This window comes from Mya arenaria, chromosome 2 (assembly GCF_026914265.1).
Source record: "Mya arenaria isolate MELC-2E11 chromosome 2, ASM2691426v1".
Lineage (NCBI taxonomy): Eukaryota > Metazoa > Mollusca > Bivalvia > Myida > Myidae > Mya > Mya arenaria.
This window is the reverse complement of record NC_069123.1, coordinates 8,483,943-8,501,638: the sequence shown is the minus strand read 5'-3', so window position 1 is coordinate 8,501,638 and position 17,696 is coordinate 8,483,943. Positions and strand designations below refer to the sequence as shown.

At 34.5% G+C, this 17,696-nt stretch overlaps 1 protein-coding gene across 2 annotated transcripts; it reads left to right on the top strand.

The window, feature by feature from the left end:
- The first annotated feature begins 404 nt into the window (after window positions 1-404).
- Window positions 405-17,304, top strand: LOC128220183 (alpha-(1,3)-fucosyltransferase 10-like). Of its 2 annotated transcripts, XM_052928464.1 has the most exons (6): window positions 405-739; window positions 7,301-7,368; window positions 9,304-9,539; window positions 11,220-11,626; window positions 12,952-13,132; window positions 15,967-17,304. In XM_052928464.1, exons 1-6 carry the CDS (start codon window positions 726-728, stop codon window positions 16,552-16,554), a joined length of 1,494 nt encoding a protein of 497 aa, XP_052784424.1. In that variant the 5' UTR covers window positions 405-725; the 3' UTR covers window positions 16,555-17,304. The 2 variants fall into 2 exon arrangements, with proteins under 2 accessions (XP_052784424.1, XP_052784432.1); XM_052928472.1 differs by lacking the exon at window positions 405-739 and having other exon boundaries at window positions 7,304-7,368; window positions 9,330-9,539.
- Window positions 17,305-17,696: the final 392 nt, after the last annotated feature.

Genomic DNA, 17,696 nt, shown 5'->3' with positions numbered 1-17,696 from the left:
CATTTTCGAACGTAAATATGAAAAGCTGCACTTTGTGAATCTGTGAGAGTGCAGCTGTAAGGACACGCCTCCCAAGCCCGGCTGAAACCTGCTGTCTGATACCGACTGGTCAAAAAAAGCAAAATCTAAACAACGTGTCAAGGGATAACTCCAACCCATGGACTTATTTTTTTTGAATTTGTAGTGGTCACTGAGCAAAAGTCAGTTTTTTAACTCGAAGCTAGCTTTTAACAACTGGAACCGGAATTTTTCAAACTCAATTCTTGCCTTTTCTACTCGAAACTCGTTTTTGACTAATTCTAAATTCACTTCTAGAAAAAAGAAGTCCTCATTACAGCAAACAATAGCGAAGCGCGATGCACGTGAAAATTAGCGGCTAAGGCGTACTCTTCAACCGTCACTATTAAAAAAAATCGATCGAGTAATATATAAGTTTTGAGTTTTCGCCGAATAAAAATACCAGACTTATTAATTCTCCATAAAACTTCATTATAAAATCATCTTGGAGATAATGGATTTTACTTCGCTTTTTTTTGTTCTTTCCTCGAATAATCACATGCTTGATAGTTTATCGTCTGCCAAAAGCCCGCTACTTTCTGTCGCATGCAAATGCGCGCGCTTGATTGATTGCACAGACGAGAAAGTTTGTTTTGGAACTCCGGGAGTTCTGGGATAAAAAATCAAAACATACGGATATATGGACGATTAACGCATCTGGATACAAAATGCCACGATTTAGGTAAACGTACATTTTGTTTATTATTAGTTGAGTAACGTTTAATTTTATCATTGTTTAAAATACGCTTTATATTATTAGAAGTATTATATATTTTTTTTGTACGGATCATTCTCATTTTGTTTACAAACAACATTTTGATTAGTCGGAATTCCGTCAATCTTTGGCTATTTTTAAGCATTTTTATCATGGAAGTTTTCAGCAAAATTGCAAATTAAAAACAAAACAAAAACAAAAACATAGAGGAACGCTTTTTAAAACAATAACACACTGTTAAATTCTAATAGTTTTCCAAATGAAAACATCAGTTGAAATATAATAAGACGAAGGTTTTGGGATAAAAATATAATTTCGGGAAAAATATCAGGAATTCTGTCAGTTCTCAGTAACACTGTTAAGATAAGACGCGATAGGAAGGCATCTGGTTTAGACGTAGCCTGGCAAAAGGATTCTTCTATCTTTTCGAAAGATACGAGGGGTGATCGCGAAGTTCGTGTAAATTGTTCATAACATTTTTATTTTTATTCCAATACATCTGAAACTGTATTATCCATAAGATCAATTTATTTAGAGATATAATTTACGGCGAAATAATAATCGGCATACAATAACAAGAATAAACGGTATCATTGGCAGATACTGTAAAAATGCGTTCTGGTTGAAATCATGGAAAGATACCCAGCCCACTGTTTAATGTCTTATGTTAGTCGCCGTGCATAAGCACAACGCGAAGCTAGCGGGAGGTTTCATCCCTTTTCTATATGTCGTAGGATTTTTTTCTGGCGGAGAATACGCAGACGAGTATGTACATATTTAATTTGTTTTGATGTAAATGTTGAGAAACAATCTGTGTTTTTCTTTTATTTTTCAACAATAAAAATTTCCGCCAACAAGTACTAGGCATTTTTAAAATTTCAGAGAAATTTCAGAGAAACATCTAGTTAGCTTGGTAGCCATAGACGGTTTTCATGAATAATTCACAGTCGAAACCCTTGGCTCGAATTCCCAGGGATCGGCACAAATTACTCGAGCCTCGGGAAATTCGACCCACCCGGGAATGCTAACCTTCTGTGAAAAGGAATCGGTCCTTTACAGCCAATTCAAGCCAGCGAAGAAATCGAGCCAAGCGAGGTCGAGCCAACGGGTTTCGACTGTAGTTTTATTTTAAACCTATTTATTAGAATACGTATGTGGTATCCCTTTAATATAAACAAATGCAGTTCATTAGATGCGGCTCATGCATGTACAAAATGTCGATTAACAAGGGTTTATGGATAACTAAAAGTGTATACTTATCAATAACAAATTTGTTTCAACTTTTCTTAACATATATTGTAAAGAATCCGTTTTTATGTCCGGACATTGTTAAAACACGGATATAAAATAAGTGTTCAAAGAAACGTTAGCCTATAACGGGCGGTTGAAACCCCCTTTTTAGGTTACACACCACCATTGTCATTTCCTCTATAATTCAATGTGAAATGATTAATTTTAGACAACATTTTAAGGCATTTCGAGCGAATGCAGACTATGATAAACATATATATTCTTAGAGTACAAGCTTTAAATTACCTTTTAAGCCAATAAAAAGGGGGGTCAAGTTATTCCTAAGAAAAATCTCTCCACTTGAAAAACAAACTCTCAAAATTCCACAGTCCGCCATGACAGTTCTCCCAAAATTACCTTTCAACTATAGGGCCGCAGTTTATGCTTAAATCTCTATTCTAAATGATAAATCAAGCAATAATAGATACTTAAGGTATAAAAGTTTCAGGAATAAGGATATTTTTTATTTACAGTCTATTGAGCATGTGAAAACATGTCTATCAGTCATGAAAACATTATTTTTTATTGAGAATTTTCCACACAACGGAAGTACATATGACGTAATGGTGACGTCATACCTTTATAACGAAAGAAAACACAAACTTATTCAATGCCTTTTGATTTAGACTGGTCGCTGGTCAGACTTAGTGTTTATTTCCTTTTGACAAGGGAAAGTAGTATGCTTGAAAATCGCTTTATATATGCACGCGCATACATGTCGTTACTTTTAACGATGATAAACACAGTGTACAAGTCATTGGCTTATCGCAATGTTCGGATTTATAAATTAAGCAGACATTTATAAACTCAAATAAGGCGATTACGCACCTTGACATAGACCTCACGTGTGTGGAACACTTTTCACAAATAAATATCTCCTTAATTGTTCCGCAGACATTAAGTGCCAAATGACTTATTGGCTGAAATTCAGTTATTTGGCGATACACATGTTTTTTAATCTTAAACATGTTTTTTTAAAAACATGGCGTTCTCTTGATTTAATAAATTTTACCGGGGTATGTCAATCCATTTCACTTCTGCATATTTTCATCTCGTATGAGGACATTTAAACTAATGTTTACTCTGATTCGAATTATTATAAGTACGTATTCACACTAAAATCTTTTCAGCCGCGTCTTTGGTGCCTTGCATAGAAAATCGTTCGTTTTGTTTGTGTTTTCAGCCGCGTCTTTGGTGCCTTGCAAAGAAAACCGTCTCGCTTTGTTTGTATTTTCAGCCGCGTCTTTGGTGTCTTGCAAAGAAAACCGTCTCGTTTTGTTTGTGTTTTCAGCCGCGTTTTTGATGTCTTGCTTAGAAATTCGTCTCGTTTCATTTGCGCATTTAGTAAAATGTCTTCTGGCAGTCTCCTACGCAGTGATCTCCCCTGAAAAGCAAAATAGTTTTCTGCCACTATGAGCGAGTAAAGCTGGATTTCAGCTACATGAACTTTTTAAACGTGTTTTCTTCTTTTTGTTCTTATTTTTTTCTATCGTTTCAATTATTTGGGGTAATTTGAGGTTGAAATACGAAAACAAAACAAAATCAAAGATATATTCCATTCTTTATATGAGTATCACGTGATATCATTATCATGGTCTTGTGATTTGCATGGTGACAGTGATTACTGTACTGGTACTGGTAGGGATTTTACACTACGTGGAGTTTGTGCTTTAGGGTTGCATAGAGCCAAATGCTGACTCTAACAGGAGAATTAACGTTGATACGAGCCGATATATAGAATGAGATAAAACGCACCATAAACTTATGGTCGAACTATATCCCGAATGCCAGTTGTCAATCATACAAGCAGTTACCAATAATAACGTATATTTCTAATGAATAAATGATAAAAGGTTGTTGCATTATCCAATGAATGAACTGATGCGCCTCATCAAGAAGTTGTAGTAATAGCTCTATGATCAGAATAGAACAAAGTTTATTTCGTTTTAACAGCTCACACAATTTATACAATTTAATAATAAAGAAAGTTGATCATTGATAAATTTTATTTGATGCATATATTAATTGCGATCGGTCAAAGGGTATGGCTAATTGGTAGAAAGATAACTTTATTGATACCTAAAGTAATAGGAAATATCATTTGAGCAGTTGATGGCAATTTGTTTCAAAAATATAGGTTAATTTTATCTTTATAAAAGGTTGGTAGGTCTGAATATGTTATTCGATAGGCCAAACATAGATGCGACTGGTCAACTAACTGACCCGCCATTCCATTAACAAAACGTGTTAGCTTCAATCAATTAAATTCAACAATTTACTGATAAGCCATTCCATAATCAAGAAGTGCTTGCTTCCATCATGCGCAAGAACAATATTGCCATTGTCGCACCAAGCTTTTACCCGGGCATCCCACCGGTCATATGTCTTCATTGAATCCCAAAACAGATAACAAGTGGCCGTCAAAAATGCAGATGGCCAAAAATAAAAACGTTTTAAAAGTCTCAGATAAACAATGGCGCGATCATTAAACAATACATTGAAACAATGTAAATATCTCACGACATACAAAAACCTATAACACTATAGATCAATACAAAGATAACAGATTATAATAACGGGATTAAATGAATTACCTGCAGTATTCTAAATAAGTAGCTGCATAAATTGGATAGAAAAGCATCGTATAAAAATGGCGTTGAACGTGTAGATTTGTTGACTTAAAAGTGAAAGTAGCAATAAGTTGATTGGTTAATCTAAAACACTGACGTATTAGTTTTAGGTTAATATATACTATTACTCGATATTCAACAAACTACACTACACTATATGTAAAAGTTACCAAACCTGATAATTTACGTGGCTGAGTAATAAATGAGAATTAGGGTATTTTAACAAAATGCGAATAAATATATTTGTAACACTTTTATTGAAGTATAAAAGTCACACCCTATGACACATGTTATATTTAGTTTTGAGGTACAATCTTTTCAGGCTGAAAAACATACACCCAAAACTAATTAACAAATGAAAAAAATGACATTTGTACTGTGGAAGGCGCTTAACAATGATTTGAATATAGAGTGACCACGGGTGAACACAACACGACTGCGACCAGGCTATAAGCAAGGTCTGGTAGATTTCACCAGAATGTGGAAACAATTTACACCTCCCTGGCCGCACTGCCGTGCTCTCTGGAAATCCAACTTCTCTGGAATCAGTTCTAGAAACCAATCTAATGGCATGAGTATGGCATCTGTCAGTTAGGAACTAAATCTGTAACAGTCAATTAGTTGATACAATTTGCAGTCAAGGACGTACTATGTTCATTTGGAGCCGTACGCCCGTATTCAATAAGGTATTTCATTAGTTTGGTCTCAATATGTTATTGGGGTGGGGCCGAAAAGGGTCAGTCCCCTCACGTATACATATTTGTAGAAGAGTTATAAACGAACATTTTTAAGCATTATCATGATAAAAAAAACGCCAACGTTTCGTGTAATTACCACAAACTTTAATCAGTATAATTATACATGTTAATATAGGCCCTTGAAAGCCTTCAAATGTTATTCCTGATGTCGGAAAACCAAAATTGATTTGTACGCCCGGGCGGACTAGAGTATGCCTATGTACGCATCTGGGCCAGTGATTTGTTTTTTCCTATTGCACACTTTGTTATTCAGCCACGAATTCTGACGATAAAATTCAATGAATATACTAATATTTCAGATTTCTATATTTGACATATAACTGGTGTAATAACATTTCTTAATTGAATAGCGTTGAAATGTGCGCGCCATATAGCGACGTTAATGTATTCATCAAATTAGTTTTAATGGTATAAATAGATTTTCACATTCGTGGTCATTCAATTTATAATTTATTATTGACAAAAAGTCTAGATAAAAATAAAAGCCTTTTTAAATGTTTTTTTTTCTATTAATATCTACGTGGCCATGAATTCTCTAGTTAACTCTCCACAAAAAAAATATAAATAAAGAATAAATAGAATATCGCTAATTATTTTTTATCTATACACAAATCATATGCTTTTTCGGTTTTCTTTATGCATATAACAAGATGTTATACCTTTAAAGTCGTGTACTAGAACTGATAAAAACTAAGGCTAGGCTCTTTTTATCAATTTCAGAAAACTCGTGTAATACATTCCGTATTGAGCAGTCCTGTTATATTCTGAATATATATTTTGTTCTATGTTTTATTCTAAATTATGTTTTATTCGGTTGAATTCTGCATTCTGTTATAAGTTCTTTTTTATAATATATGTTGTCTTCTATTCAATCTTATGTTATATGTTCTGTTATATATTATGTTCTATCCTTTATTCTGTTGTGTTCTAAACTATATTTTGTTATATTGTCTTTTCTTTATTGTTTTCAATGTTTTGTTCTTTATTCCGTTCTGTGTTCTTTTATATATACGTAATTATCTATGTTATATTCTTTATTCAAGTCTATGTTCTATTCTATATTATGTTATGTTATTTTTCTATATTCTGTTCTATATTCTATTCTTAATTCTCTTCTATGTTTATTGGTATGCAGAAATAGTTCTTATATTAAATTTCAAGGTAAGCAATCCATCATAAATACAAAGAAATCTTACTTGTAAATTTGAAAGCATTAAGTTTAAATATCTTTAAAGTTTTCACCGAGAGCTTTTTTGCTATATGTGCATAGTAAATTTTTGGTTTTATTGCATCCCTTGGATATATAATAGCGTCATTATGGTGTAATTCAAACATGTTATCCACCATGTAAAAATTATATAATGGTCAATCAATATGAATTAAAAATAGAAATAATATCGATGTTTATATCTAAAATGCAATTACGCATATTGCACATATTTGCAAAATGATAAAATGATCAATCAGTATAATTTAAAAAATAAAAAAAATATCGATGTTTATATTTAAAATGCACTAACACATATTTGCACTCTATAACTGGAGGGCTTACCTTAAAATAATATTTTTTTACATCATGTCAGATTATTCTTTACCCCAAATTATAATATAAGTAATATGAACAGCCGTATTGTTTATAGGAAAAAACTCTGACGTCAAATTGTTGGTTTACCTCATGGTAACTTATAAGACCCACATCTGCCTCAGGGTACTTAGGTTGCCCCCGCAACGTAAGACCACACCCTCGCCTTACCCTGTTACCAACGAAAGTGATAAAGATACTGATGTAATAACTTCTTTAACAGTCGTTGCTAACTAAACGAAATTAATCCTTCTTTTTTTTCTTTCAGATACTGTAAGAAATGCGTGATTGTTGTAGTTTTAGTCGGTATCGCCTCTCAACTCTTCGTAATTTACCGTGAGTATATATTGCATTTATCTCCCTTTGTATGACTATCAGGGTCAAGTTTCATTACTGAGGGCGTTTTGTTGATACCAAAATAGTTTTAGTTTTGGTATCAAGAGTTTCAGCGGATAAGAAACCTGTGTCGAAAGTTTTGCTTTATGTTGTAAATGCATGGTTTTCTGAACAGCTTCAGCAACATAATGAGGCTTCTGCACGAAGCAATTATTTTCGAATTTCTTCATAATAATGATACTGCAGACGGTGGTTTGCCTGGTTTATCTACATGATGTTCAATACACGTGTTGGATCACTGTCGGCCATGTTTTTTTTTTTAAAGTAGCTATTTTCGGATGGAACGAACCGACGAAACCGCCTTCTGGGGGAATTTCGATAGTTTCAAAAAACAGTCTGGGTTTTTTTTGTTAAGCAAACGATAAAACTGGTTTACATTTATTTGAAACTGTCACAACAAATCCACAATTCGTGAAACCAATAAAAAAAACAAAACTAGTTTATTACCAACGAAAACGTCTAAAGGCCAGTAAATGTTCCCTCGCCGGAGGTAAACAGAAATATCTCTTAACATCCCAACCCGAGCGAAGGGAGTTTTGACAAAATTTTCACAGAACGCCCTGCGCGAAGGTTTGAATGAGCGTATGTTACACGACGGCCATGGTAGAGATGGGAGAAAAGCATTACCATGGCCGCTCGTGAAATATAGGCCCATCCCAACCCTCGCGCAGGGTAAACCTTTTTGCGCAGAACACCCTACTCTCGGGTTAGGATGAACCTATCTTACACGCTCGGCCATGGAAGATACTAATTATACCAATCTACTCAGGTGGCCGGACAGAATACTTAAGACAGTGGTTATTCGACTTAAGTTTGTTTGTAAAAAAAGGCCCTAGGTCTTATTCATAAAACATCTAAAGTGATTTCCTAACTTAGTCAAGTTTAGTATTTTTCTTATCATATGATATAATAGCTAAATGATTTCTGAATTCCTCCATTGTCATTACCTTTAATGAAAATACATACTTTTATGGAAAAAAAATACATTTTTCTTTTAAATTAATTTTGAAAATTTTAAGAAATGACTTAAGATGTTTTATGAATACCAGCGCTGGTGTTTAAAAAAGAATTAGTTTGTAACAACATATTTCAATTATATTGTGCAATACGCACATAATTATAGCTACACATGCCAAAATGCAATTTTCTTAATGATTCGCAAATAACTATCATAATTACAGTCGAAGCCCGTTGGGCTCAATTCCTCGTTGGCTCGAACTGGATGTAGAGGACTGATTTTGTTTTATTCTTTGTAAACATTCCCGCTTGGCTCGATATTTACGAGGCTCGAACATTGTTCGCCGTTTCCAGGAATATCGAGCCAATGGGTTTCGACTGTAGCTTAATATTTGTATCATTTGAAAATGTATGAGTAGAGAATGTACATGTAAAGAAAACGATATACTGCGGCCATGATTACGAACAGTCTAAAGTTTGTGTCTAGACTTAGACTCAGAAAGCACCTTTATTAAATTATATTCGTTTAAAAAAAGGAATATGAAGAATTTTTCAATATTGAATACTGATGAACTTCCATCATCAAAACTCAACTTGAAAAATAGTTACAATGAAATGAAGATTTTCAGCTTTGCCCCTTCAGTCAGGCTTAAGATTGTTAGTAAAGCATAACCCCAGGTTACCGTTTAACAAGCAATTTACATTTGCTTTAAGCTGAACTTTAAATTAAGAACATATCTCAAAATGATAACGAGAGTCTATTTTAATGATCTTTATTAAATTATCTTATCCAGCGAAAAATTCCTTTCAGCTAATGCCAATACTTCATGGAGTTTAATTTTTTAATTAACGTAAATCAAATTTCACTATAATCTGACGACTTGTAGCATATAATGCATATCTTTAAAATATTGCCAGGAAATCACAATAAACATGCAAAACAGACTATACGTCGGGTGCCGTTGGTTCCCCAAAAATCAGCAACAGTTTTAAAGACGGCGAAGCAGACGACACTCAGACCAAGGCCACCGGAAGTTCCAATAATGCTCTGGTGGGACTCCGTGTATACAAGTGTGGACGACTTCCGGCAATGTGGACAGATCACGTGCCGTGTAACCAACAACCGAACACTACAAAACCATATGGACACAAGGGTATGGTCCATTATCAAAGTTTACTTAACCTTAAAGCCTCGTTTAATCCTTCTATAAGTGACCCCCCCCCCCCCTGAGCCAATAAACAAATTAACAGAAATTTGGCCCCTTCTGTGACATCAGTGCAATAAGTAGGAGATGCACAGCAGGAGATTGTCATGCCAAACATTCCTTAAAGGCCTTGTTTACAGTAGGGAGCAATTTCCTGTGTTTCGCTATTGGCTCAGGGCCATTTAGGGTCCATTTCTATAATAGAACTTCCAAAACCGCACTGCTGGATACTCATATTGGAGATCTGATAAGAGGGATCAATCCAAAATCCAAGTAGATTAAGATCAACAAACAGAGGCTGTGTAGTGTACACAGTTTGTTGGGTGGTCGTGGGGTCACTTATAGAAGGCTTAACCTAGGCCTTTTCACTAGGTCTTTAAGAAATGATATGGGCACAAGTGTATGGTATATTATTAAAAATGACTTAACCTTAACCATAAGAGGACAAGGGTTTTGTCCATAATTCAAGAACACTTAACCTTTCGCCAGACTTGATTTCATACCTCGATGTGAATTAAACATATTGCATTTGTTTTAATTCTAAGGCTGTAATACTCCAGTCCATATAAGAAAGTACTTAATCTCATCAAAAATATTTGAAAGATTTACATTTTTCCTTTCAAAACATCAAAGAACGAAGTAGTTCCCACAAGTTATGATGTCCTTCACTAGAAGTTTATCAATTTGGTGAAAAGAAAAGGCGATTATAAGTAGCCATAAATCTCTAACGGGTTAATAGCATCTTCATTTAGAAACGGGTGTCATTAGCTGGCTAGTGATTGTTTGTTTATACTTGACCATTGCTGGTTCAATAAGGTTAACATTTTGACAAAGGTTGTAAATGTATAAAGCGTAAGAGAGACAAATCGGTGCGTACCCTTGTAAAATATGTAGAATATGTCTATGAAAGTGTTTTAACTGATTTGGGTTGGGACGCACCCGGCGTGTGCGCCCCTAAAATCGTCCAAGATTATTTTTTATGCTGATATCGGAGAAAAGGATTTTAAAGTGTTTTAGGGAAGTAATCTCAAATCCCCTGCCAAGATTTTAAATCATTTAAATTTCGGTTATGAGGGAGGGGCGAATGTGTTAAGCCCTGAATCCGCCCCTTACATCTACTTGCACATTTTAGAAATAGTTAGCTAGTTTCTAAACCCGTTATTTAGTGAACCATATTTTTTATAAACGTAAACATTACGAGTGAAAATAATTTACAGGAATCTCAGTATTTAGGTTTCATAGCATTTGCACAAACCACTGATTCAAAACATGCATTTCAAAATTACAAGAGGGCGACAGAGGTCTAGTGGTAGAGGGTTATCCGTCTCTCACCAAGAGCTTATTGGTTACCCGATTAGTGGTACCTTCTCTGTGCCTTCATACAAGGACACCTGGAGTACTGGGTTCTACTTTGGAAACTCATTCCAGAGTGATCTCAATAATCAAGCTTAATTAAATTAGTATTAACTGAAATTCTAAGATTTCTTTTTAGCCTTTCGAGTTTGTTTCATTCTGTTCCACACATATTACATTGCAGGCCGACTTAAGCTTTTTGATTTTGTTGTTGATTTATTTATAAATGATTAAACCATATGTTAAATTTCTTATAAATTCAAATATATATTTCAGATGTTTATATTCTACGGATCCCACTTCAAGCCATATGGGTTGCCATTCCCCAGGAAACAAAACCATCTATGGGCTTTATTGCACGAGGAATCGCCTCGGAACGCTTACATCCTGTCACACGAGCCCACATTGACATATTTCAACTTTACATCATCATACAATCAACGATCTGATTATCCAATCGCAACGCAATGGCTACAGTGTCCCGATTGGCTACAGGACAAAGAATTCTTATTGCCATTGGTTGATAAAAATAGACTCCGGAAATCCGGTTTGGCGCCAATTTTGTATTTACAAAGCGACTGTGATGTTCCCTCTGACAGGGATACCTTTGTTGAGCTGTTAAAAAAATACATTCCAGTAGATTCATACGGCGCCTGTGGACACAACAAAGATATGCCTAAAAGGTACTAGGTCAAACAGTAAACATTAAAGCTGCGCTCTCACTGATTAAATGTTTTTACATCTTTTTTTATACTTTTTCTTGGAATGAGCCAATGTTTGCGTAAATATCTTTAAACCGGTGATATATTCCTGCTGACAAAAGAGAAGGTCGCAGTTTTCATATTTACGTTCGAAAATTGATGTTTAATGTCTTTTAGCGTTACTATCGCATTAAGAAAAATGATTTTTTCGGCAATTTAATTTACACAATTAAGATCTTTTCTAAGTTATCTTATATGACTGAATTGAAGACACTAATGCCAAAATCAGCTTATTCGGAGACGGAAAAAATAAAAGGTTCAAATCTTTCAATATGTGGGAGTGCAGCTCCAAAGTAAAACAAACTATATGAAGATACATTGATATCATTTTGATTCAACTTAAACATCCGTCTGCAGAATCCATTTCCAAAACTCTAAGATGTGAGCTTAGTATTGAACATTTTCTCCAATATTTAAAGACTATGACGAACATTCCATGTTTTATATTAAAGCAGCACTCTCACAGATTTACCGTTTTTACAACTTTTTTTTATTTTTTTGTCTTGGAATGAGGAAATTATTGCGTAAATATCTGCAAACCAGTGAAAGAAGACTGCTGACAGAAGATCAGATCTCAGATTTTCATATTTCCGTTCGAAAATTAATGTTTTATGGCTTAAAGCGTTCCAAATGTTTAAGAAAATGCATAAAACATCAATATAAATATTAAATATAAATATCTGCGATCTAATTTTTTGTCAGTAGTCTTATATAACTGGTGTTCATGCATTTTCGCATAAATTGATTCCAAGACAAAAAAAAGGAAAAAAAAATTCAAAACGTTCAATCTGTGAGAGTGCAGCTTTAAGTAAGCTCAAATTGATAAATGACGTGCAGGAGAGGTATTCAGTTACGCCTTGATTCTGAGTTTGAGACTCAGGCTCAGAAAACTGGATTCTTAAATGTTCCAAAAGATCTATGCTATGACTCATTTTGACAAAAGATGTGTGCCTGGTTGTAGAACAGATTATTTATAACAAAGCACCTCTGACCATTATTTACTCTTGTTACAACATCATTACAACAAAATTAAGATTTCGCTGTTCTGAGTCTGATTCTTGAATTCAGACTCCGGGTGTTTGTCATTACGGGCCCATGACGTTTGCGATTACGGGCCCATGACGTTTGCGATTACGGGCCCATGACGTTTGCGATAACGGGCCCAGCAAAACGCTTGTTGTTCAACTTTCCATACATCATTTTCAAAGAAATTCTGCCAAGCTTAAAGCTGTTTTCACGTGTTGTAGGTTGCGGTTTGAGAACAGTATGGCTCCCCTGGATGAAAGGGAGTTTTTCCAGTTCGCTGCCCGCTACAAGTTCACGCTGGCCATGGAAAATTACGTTTGTGAAGACTACGTCACGGAGAAGCTGTGGAGACCCTTTCGTTTAGGGTCCGTACCCATTGTGTTTGGGGCACCAAATGTCAAGGTATGGTATGGGAGAGTTTTAACTATTTTACTTAAATGTAGTCGAATCCCATTGGCTCGAACTCTGAAGGACCGATGGATTTACCTCGAGCCTCAGAAAATTCGAGTCAAGCGGGAATTTTTACCTTCAATATAAAGAAATCGGTTCTTAACATCCAGTTCGAGCCAACGAGGAATTCGAGCCAAACAGATTCGAACCAACGGGTTCCACTGTATGTATGTGAAGACTACGTCAAGGAGATACTCTGGAGACCCTTTCGTTAAGGGTCCGAACGGATTGTGTTTGGGGCGCCGAATGTCTATGTATTAAGTGGGAGGAAAGGGTGTAAGTAATTTACTCGTATGTATTGTATTACACTATGTTAATGAAGACCACTTTACAGAGCAATTATGGGTGCCCCTTCGTCTTGGGTGTTTGGTCACCCAATATGACGCATATGTAGATAGGGTATGTTTTAAAAAAACCCATCTGTATTTCATCACATTAGCCATGTTGAACTGTGTATATGAAGATTACTTTACAAAGAAACGCTGCATGCCGTTTTCTCTTGGGTCGTTCCCCTTGTGTTTGGGGCGCCGCATGTGACAGCCAGGTATGAAGGTGGGAAATGTTTTTACTAAGATATTTGAACTAAGTCTACTGAAGAAACTCTTCGTCTTGGATGTGTCCCCATAGAATTTGGGGCTCAGAGTGTCAATACATGATAAGGAAGAAAGCTAATTATCATTGCCTGCGGGTTTTTTTTCTAAGCGGGTGCAAAATTCACGGCGTCAGCTTATATTTCCGTTAGAGAAAATTGTGCAAAGAAAGAATGGATAAATAACATTGTTATTCTAACTATTTCTAGATATCAACAAGTATTTTCAGTTGTTTAAAAATATTGAAATAAGAATTATTAAAAACAAAGATGTGTTAGTGACACATTATATCTATACATTAATGAATTATCCAGACAAAAACCTGAGATGAGAAGCATTTCAGATTCTTCTACAGAGAAGACTACATGCCTTATTTAGATGCTGACAAAGATCATAGAAAAGAGCATTTAAAACTGCAATCTCACAATTGTCCGTTTTGACAACTTTTTTATTTTTTTGTCTATGAATGAGCCAATATGTCGTAAATATCTGGAAACCAGTGATAAAAGACTGCTGAAAAAAGATCAGATAAAAGTTTCTCATATTTGCGTTCGAAAATTGATGCTTTATAGCTAAAACTAACACTTTAAAGTGACGCTCTTATTCAAAATCAATACATACACATGTATAAGCCAATATGTGTAATTACTGTAAGGTTTGTCAGTCAAAATTGTTGTTTCACAATTTTGACTGACAAACCTTACAGTACTAACTAAATAATGCATTTTTTTTGGAAATATTAATTAATGATAACAATATTTTAACCTTGTATTTAATAGCAGTAACTATTGTTTCAGAGAAAGAGTGCAAATAAAATTAGGGCAGTTTTTTCAACGAATCAGGTCTGTTATATTGTGAATTATCTTATACGACTGAATTGAAGGCATTAATACCAACATTAGGTATAAGCTTAGGTCAAAACTGTCAATGTGTGAGCAGCTTGAAGTGCAAATTGCAGCCAACAAGTCGGGTTTTTACAATTTATTAAAGTCATTAACTTGAAAGTGTTTGATTTAAACAAGTCACGCTTGCACTTCAATATTCTGTTAGTTCTTTTATATTTATGACTTTGTTTTACTGGTACGTCAATTGTACTCATATAATTTACTTTGAATAATAACTCAAGTTTTATTTATTTTATAACGATGTGCACGTACTTGTAACGGCTTAAATTTTATTGCAACAATCTTTGTCAAGTGGATTACACACTTCTCGGGCTTCCCTAAGTCAATAACGTACCAGGGTTCATTAGTTTGCATGATCTGAATCGGCCTGACAAAACATCATAATTATGGGAAGAAGATATCAGCATTAAATAAATACTTCTACCGTTTTCATTGGTTGAGAGTTCGTCACGTGTCAAACCGAAGAAAGTGTAGTTGAATGGCAAAATGGCACACTGTGATATTGAATACAAATATTATGTAGTCTTAAGCAGATTTAAAACTTTGTTTTAGCATGAAAATCTTACAGTAAGATAATCTATGCAAGATATATAATTCTTAAAGGCCCACAACATAGGTTGAAGCCCAGATTTTTTTAGTTTTTCGTATGCAGGATCGTGTTTGCCACGTTTGACTTAAATGATAAAACATGTGTATGATTTAGGTACTTATAAAACATAGTGATATTTTTATGCTTTTACACGGGGTAATTTGTGGCCACGTAGCTTTTAATCAAATCACCATTTAGAAGGAGCAATAGTTGTTATCTGTCCCTTAATTATATGCTTTTTTTCATCAACCCACATTGTTCGCCTTTCCAATGGGATATACACCTCATCAGTATTCGACTGGATATATTATTGTTGTTTTGATTATATATGTTTACAAACATTGCCTGGCATAAGTCTCCGAGGGTCATAGCTGAATTGACAATGATTTCCCAGAAAAAGAGCAAATGTAATGAGAATGTCTTTATTTTGTTTACTTAGATAGATATGGTGCAAGATTACGGGGTTTAGTATATTCAAGGACGATTTTTAAGATTCTTTTTCAATCGATCAGGAAGTGTACTGCGAGAACAGTCTGTTACTTTTGCCCAATCGGAATATCTCGGCCATTTTCCAACGTGTATATGGATGGCTTACAATGTCAAAAATCTTTACATTTTACTACGCCGCTAGAACCTCGTTCAGTAATTTTAATTTAGCAAATAAAAGTAATGACTTTCACTCTTCACTCTTATATATTTCAGGAGTACCTGCCATCAAATAAATCTGCCATTCTGGTTGAGGATTTTGAAGACATCAAGGACCTTGCAGAGTACGTAAAGCTGCTGGACAAGAACAATATATTATATAATGACTATCTGAGGTTTAAGGAGCAGCCAACAAGCAATACAAAGTTGAAAAAGCTACTTAAGGACCGTGATTGGGTGCCAGACTATTGTAAAAGAAAACATCGGTCTCCATTTCAACGACTAAAACAAACACAAAAACAGGAGGGCTTAACACACTCGTCATTATTCATAGGATTTGAGTGTTTTTTATGCAATCAAATTCACAAAATAGAAAAGCAAGTATATTCTGACGAGATTGGGATGCAATTTGATAGTCACGTGGCCACAAGTGACCAATACTATTGTCCATCCCCGCGTATGTTTGATGAGAACGGTCACTACAGTGTCCACGATGAGAAATGGTCATCAGAATGGACGTTTGGGAAATACGAGGCGATGGCCCTCAAAAAACTTTATGATGCTCAAACAACTTCATCTGAAAGAGAGTTCTCTAACTTAGCATTAACTATGCTGGATGAAGAAGCACATGGTGATGATTATTGACACTGATCTTATTCCCAACAGTATGGAAGCGCATATCGTATATACTGATGATGTGACTGACATAAAATCTGTCGGGTTGTTTAATGTTTACTTGATGAGTTATAACGCGACATTTTGGCGCAAGACTATGTCGGTCGAATTATACCGATTATATTTGTAGACATAAAAAACTAGTTGAACTCAACATTTGAATCAGATTGTAAATGAATACTGCATAAAGCGTGTGACTTTATTTGATAAAAAGACAAGTGGATTCAATTTGTATTACATGTAATATTTCGTCGACATAAAAGTCTTTAAATAAGAATTGATAATAAATTAAGTTGATATAAAACAAGTCGACATGAAACAAGTCGACATAAAATAAGTCGACATAAAATAAGTCGACAAAAAATAAGCCGACGTGAAATATGTCGTCATAAATCAAGCCGACATAAAAAGGTCGACATAAAACGAGTCGAAATAAAATAAATCGATTTTAAATAAGTCGACATAAAATAAGTCGACATTGAACTAGTCGACAATGCTACATAATTACAATCATCTGTAAATAAAATAGGGCACACCTATGTGATGATGTTTTATATTATATAATTGGCTAAATATTATTTATAAATGGTTGTTCTTAATTTATGATTTGTTTACCTGTTATTCCTGCCTTTTTCTCATCAAGAATTGTATTAAATCTTGACATTGTAAGAAAAAGTTGTGTTGACTTTAGTGATTACTTAATTTCAAAGAAAATGAAAGACTGTCGTTATTTGTATATTATAATTTACTTACATGAACTTCAGCTTTTGCTTAATTTACATTAAAAATATACAGTTTTCAATGTGTTGTGTTGCACACCAATACTTCCGAGGAGAAAAGAAATACCCTTTTTTCAAATGCATCACATATTTTCTTAGGAAAAACAAAAACCGTTTTAAAAATCGTTTTTTACTCTCTTTTTTTAGGGGGGGGGGGGGGGGGGGGGGGGGCAAATACTTCTTTACAAATGTATAACATACTTTTAAGCGGATTAAGAAAATAACTACCCTTTTAAAGAACATAGTGTTTGTAAAATGGTTCGTTTCTACTTTAGTAATATACAAAATTTCGAAACAAGGCGTACTCCAAAAGCGTCTGAAAGTAAAATTTAT

Coding starts and splice junctions, on each gene's coding strand:
- LOC128220183 (XM_052928464.1), top strand. Junction 7,369..9,303: donor TCAACTCTTCGTAATTTACC/GTGAGTATATAT, acceptor AAATATTGCCAG/GAAATCACAATAAACATGCA. Junction 9,540..11,219: donor AAAACCATATGGACACAAGG/GTATGGTCCATT, acceptor TATATATTTCAG/ATGTTTATATTCTACGGATC.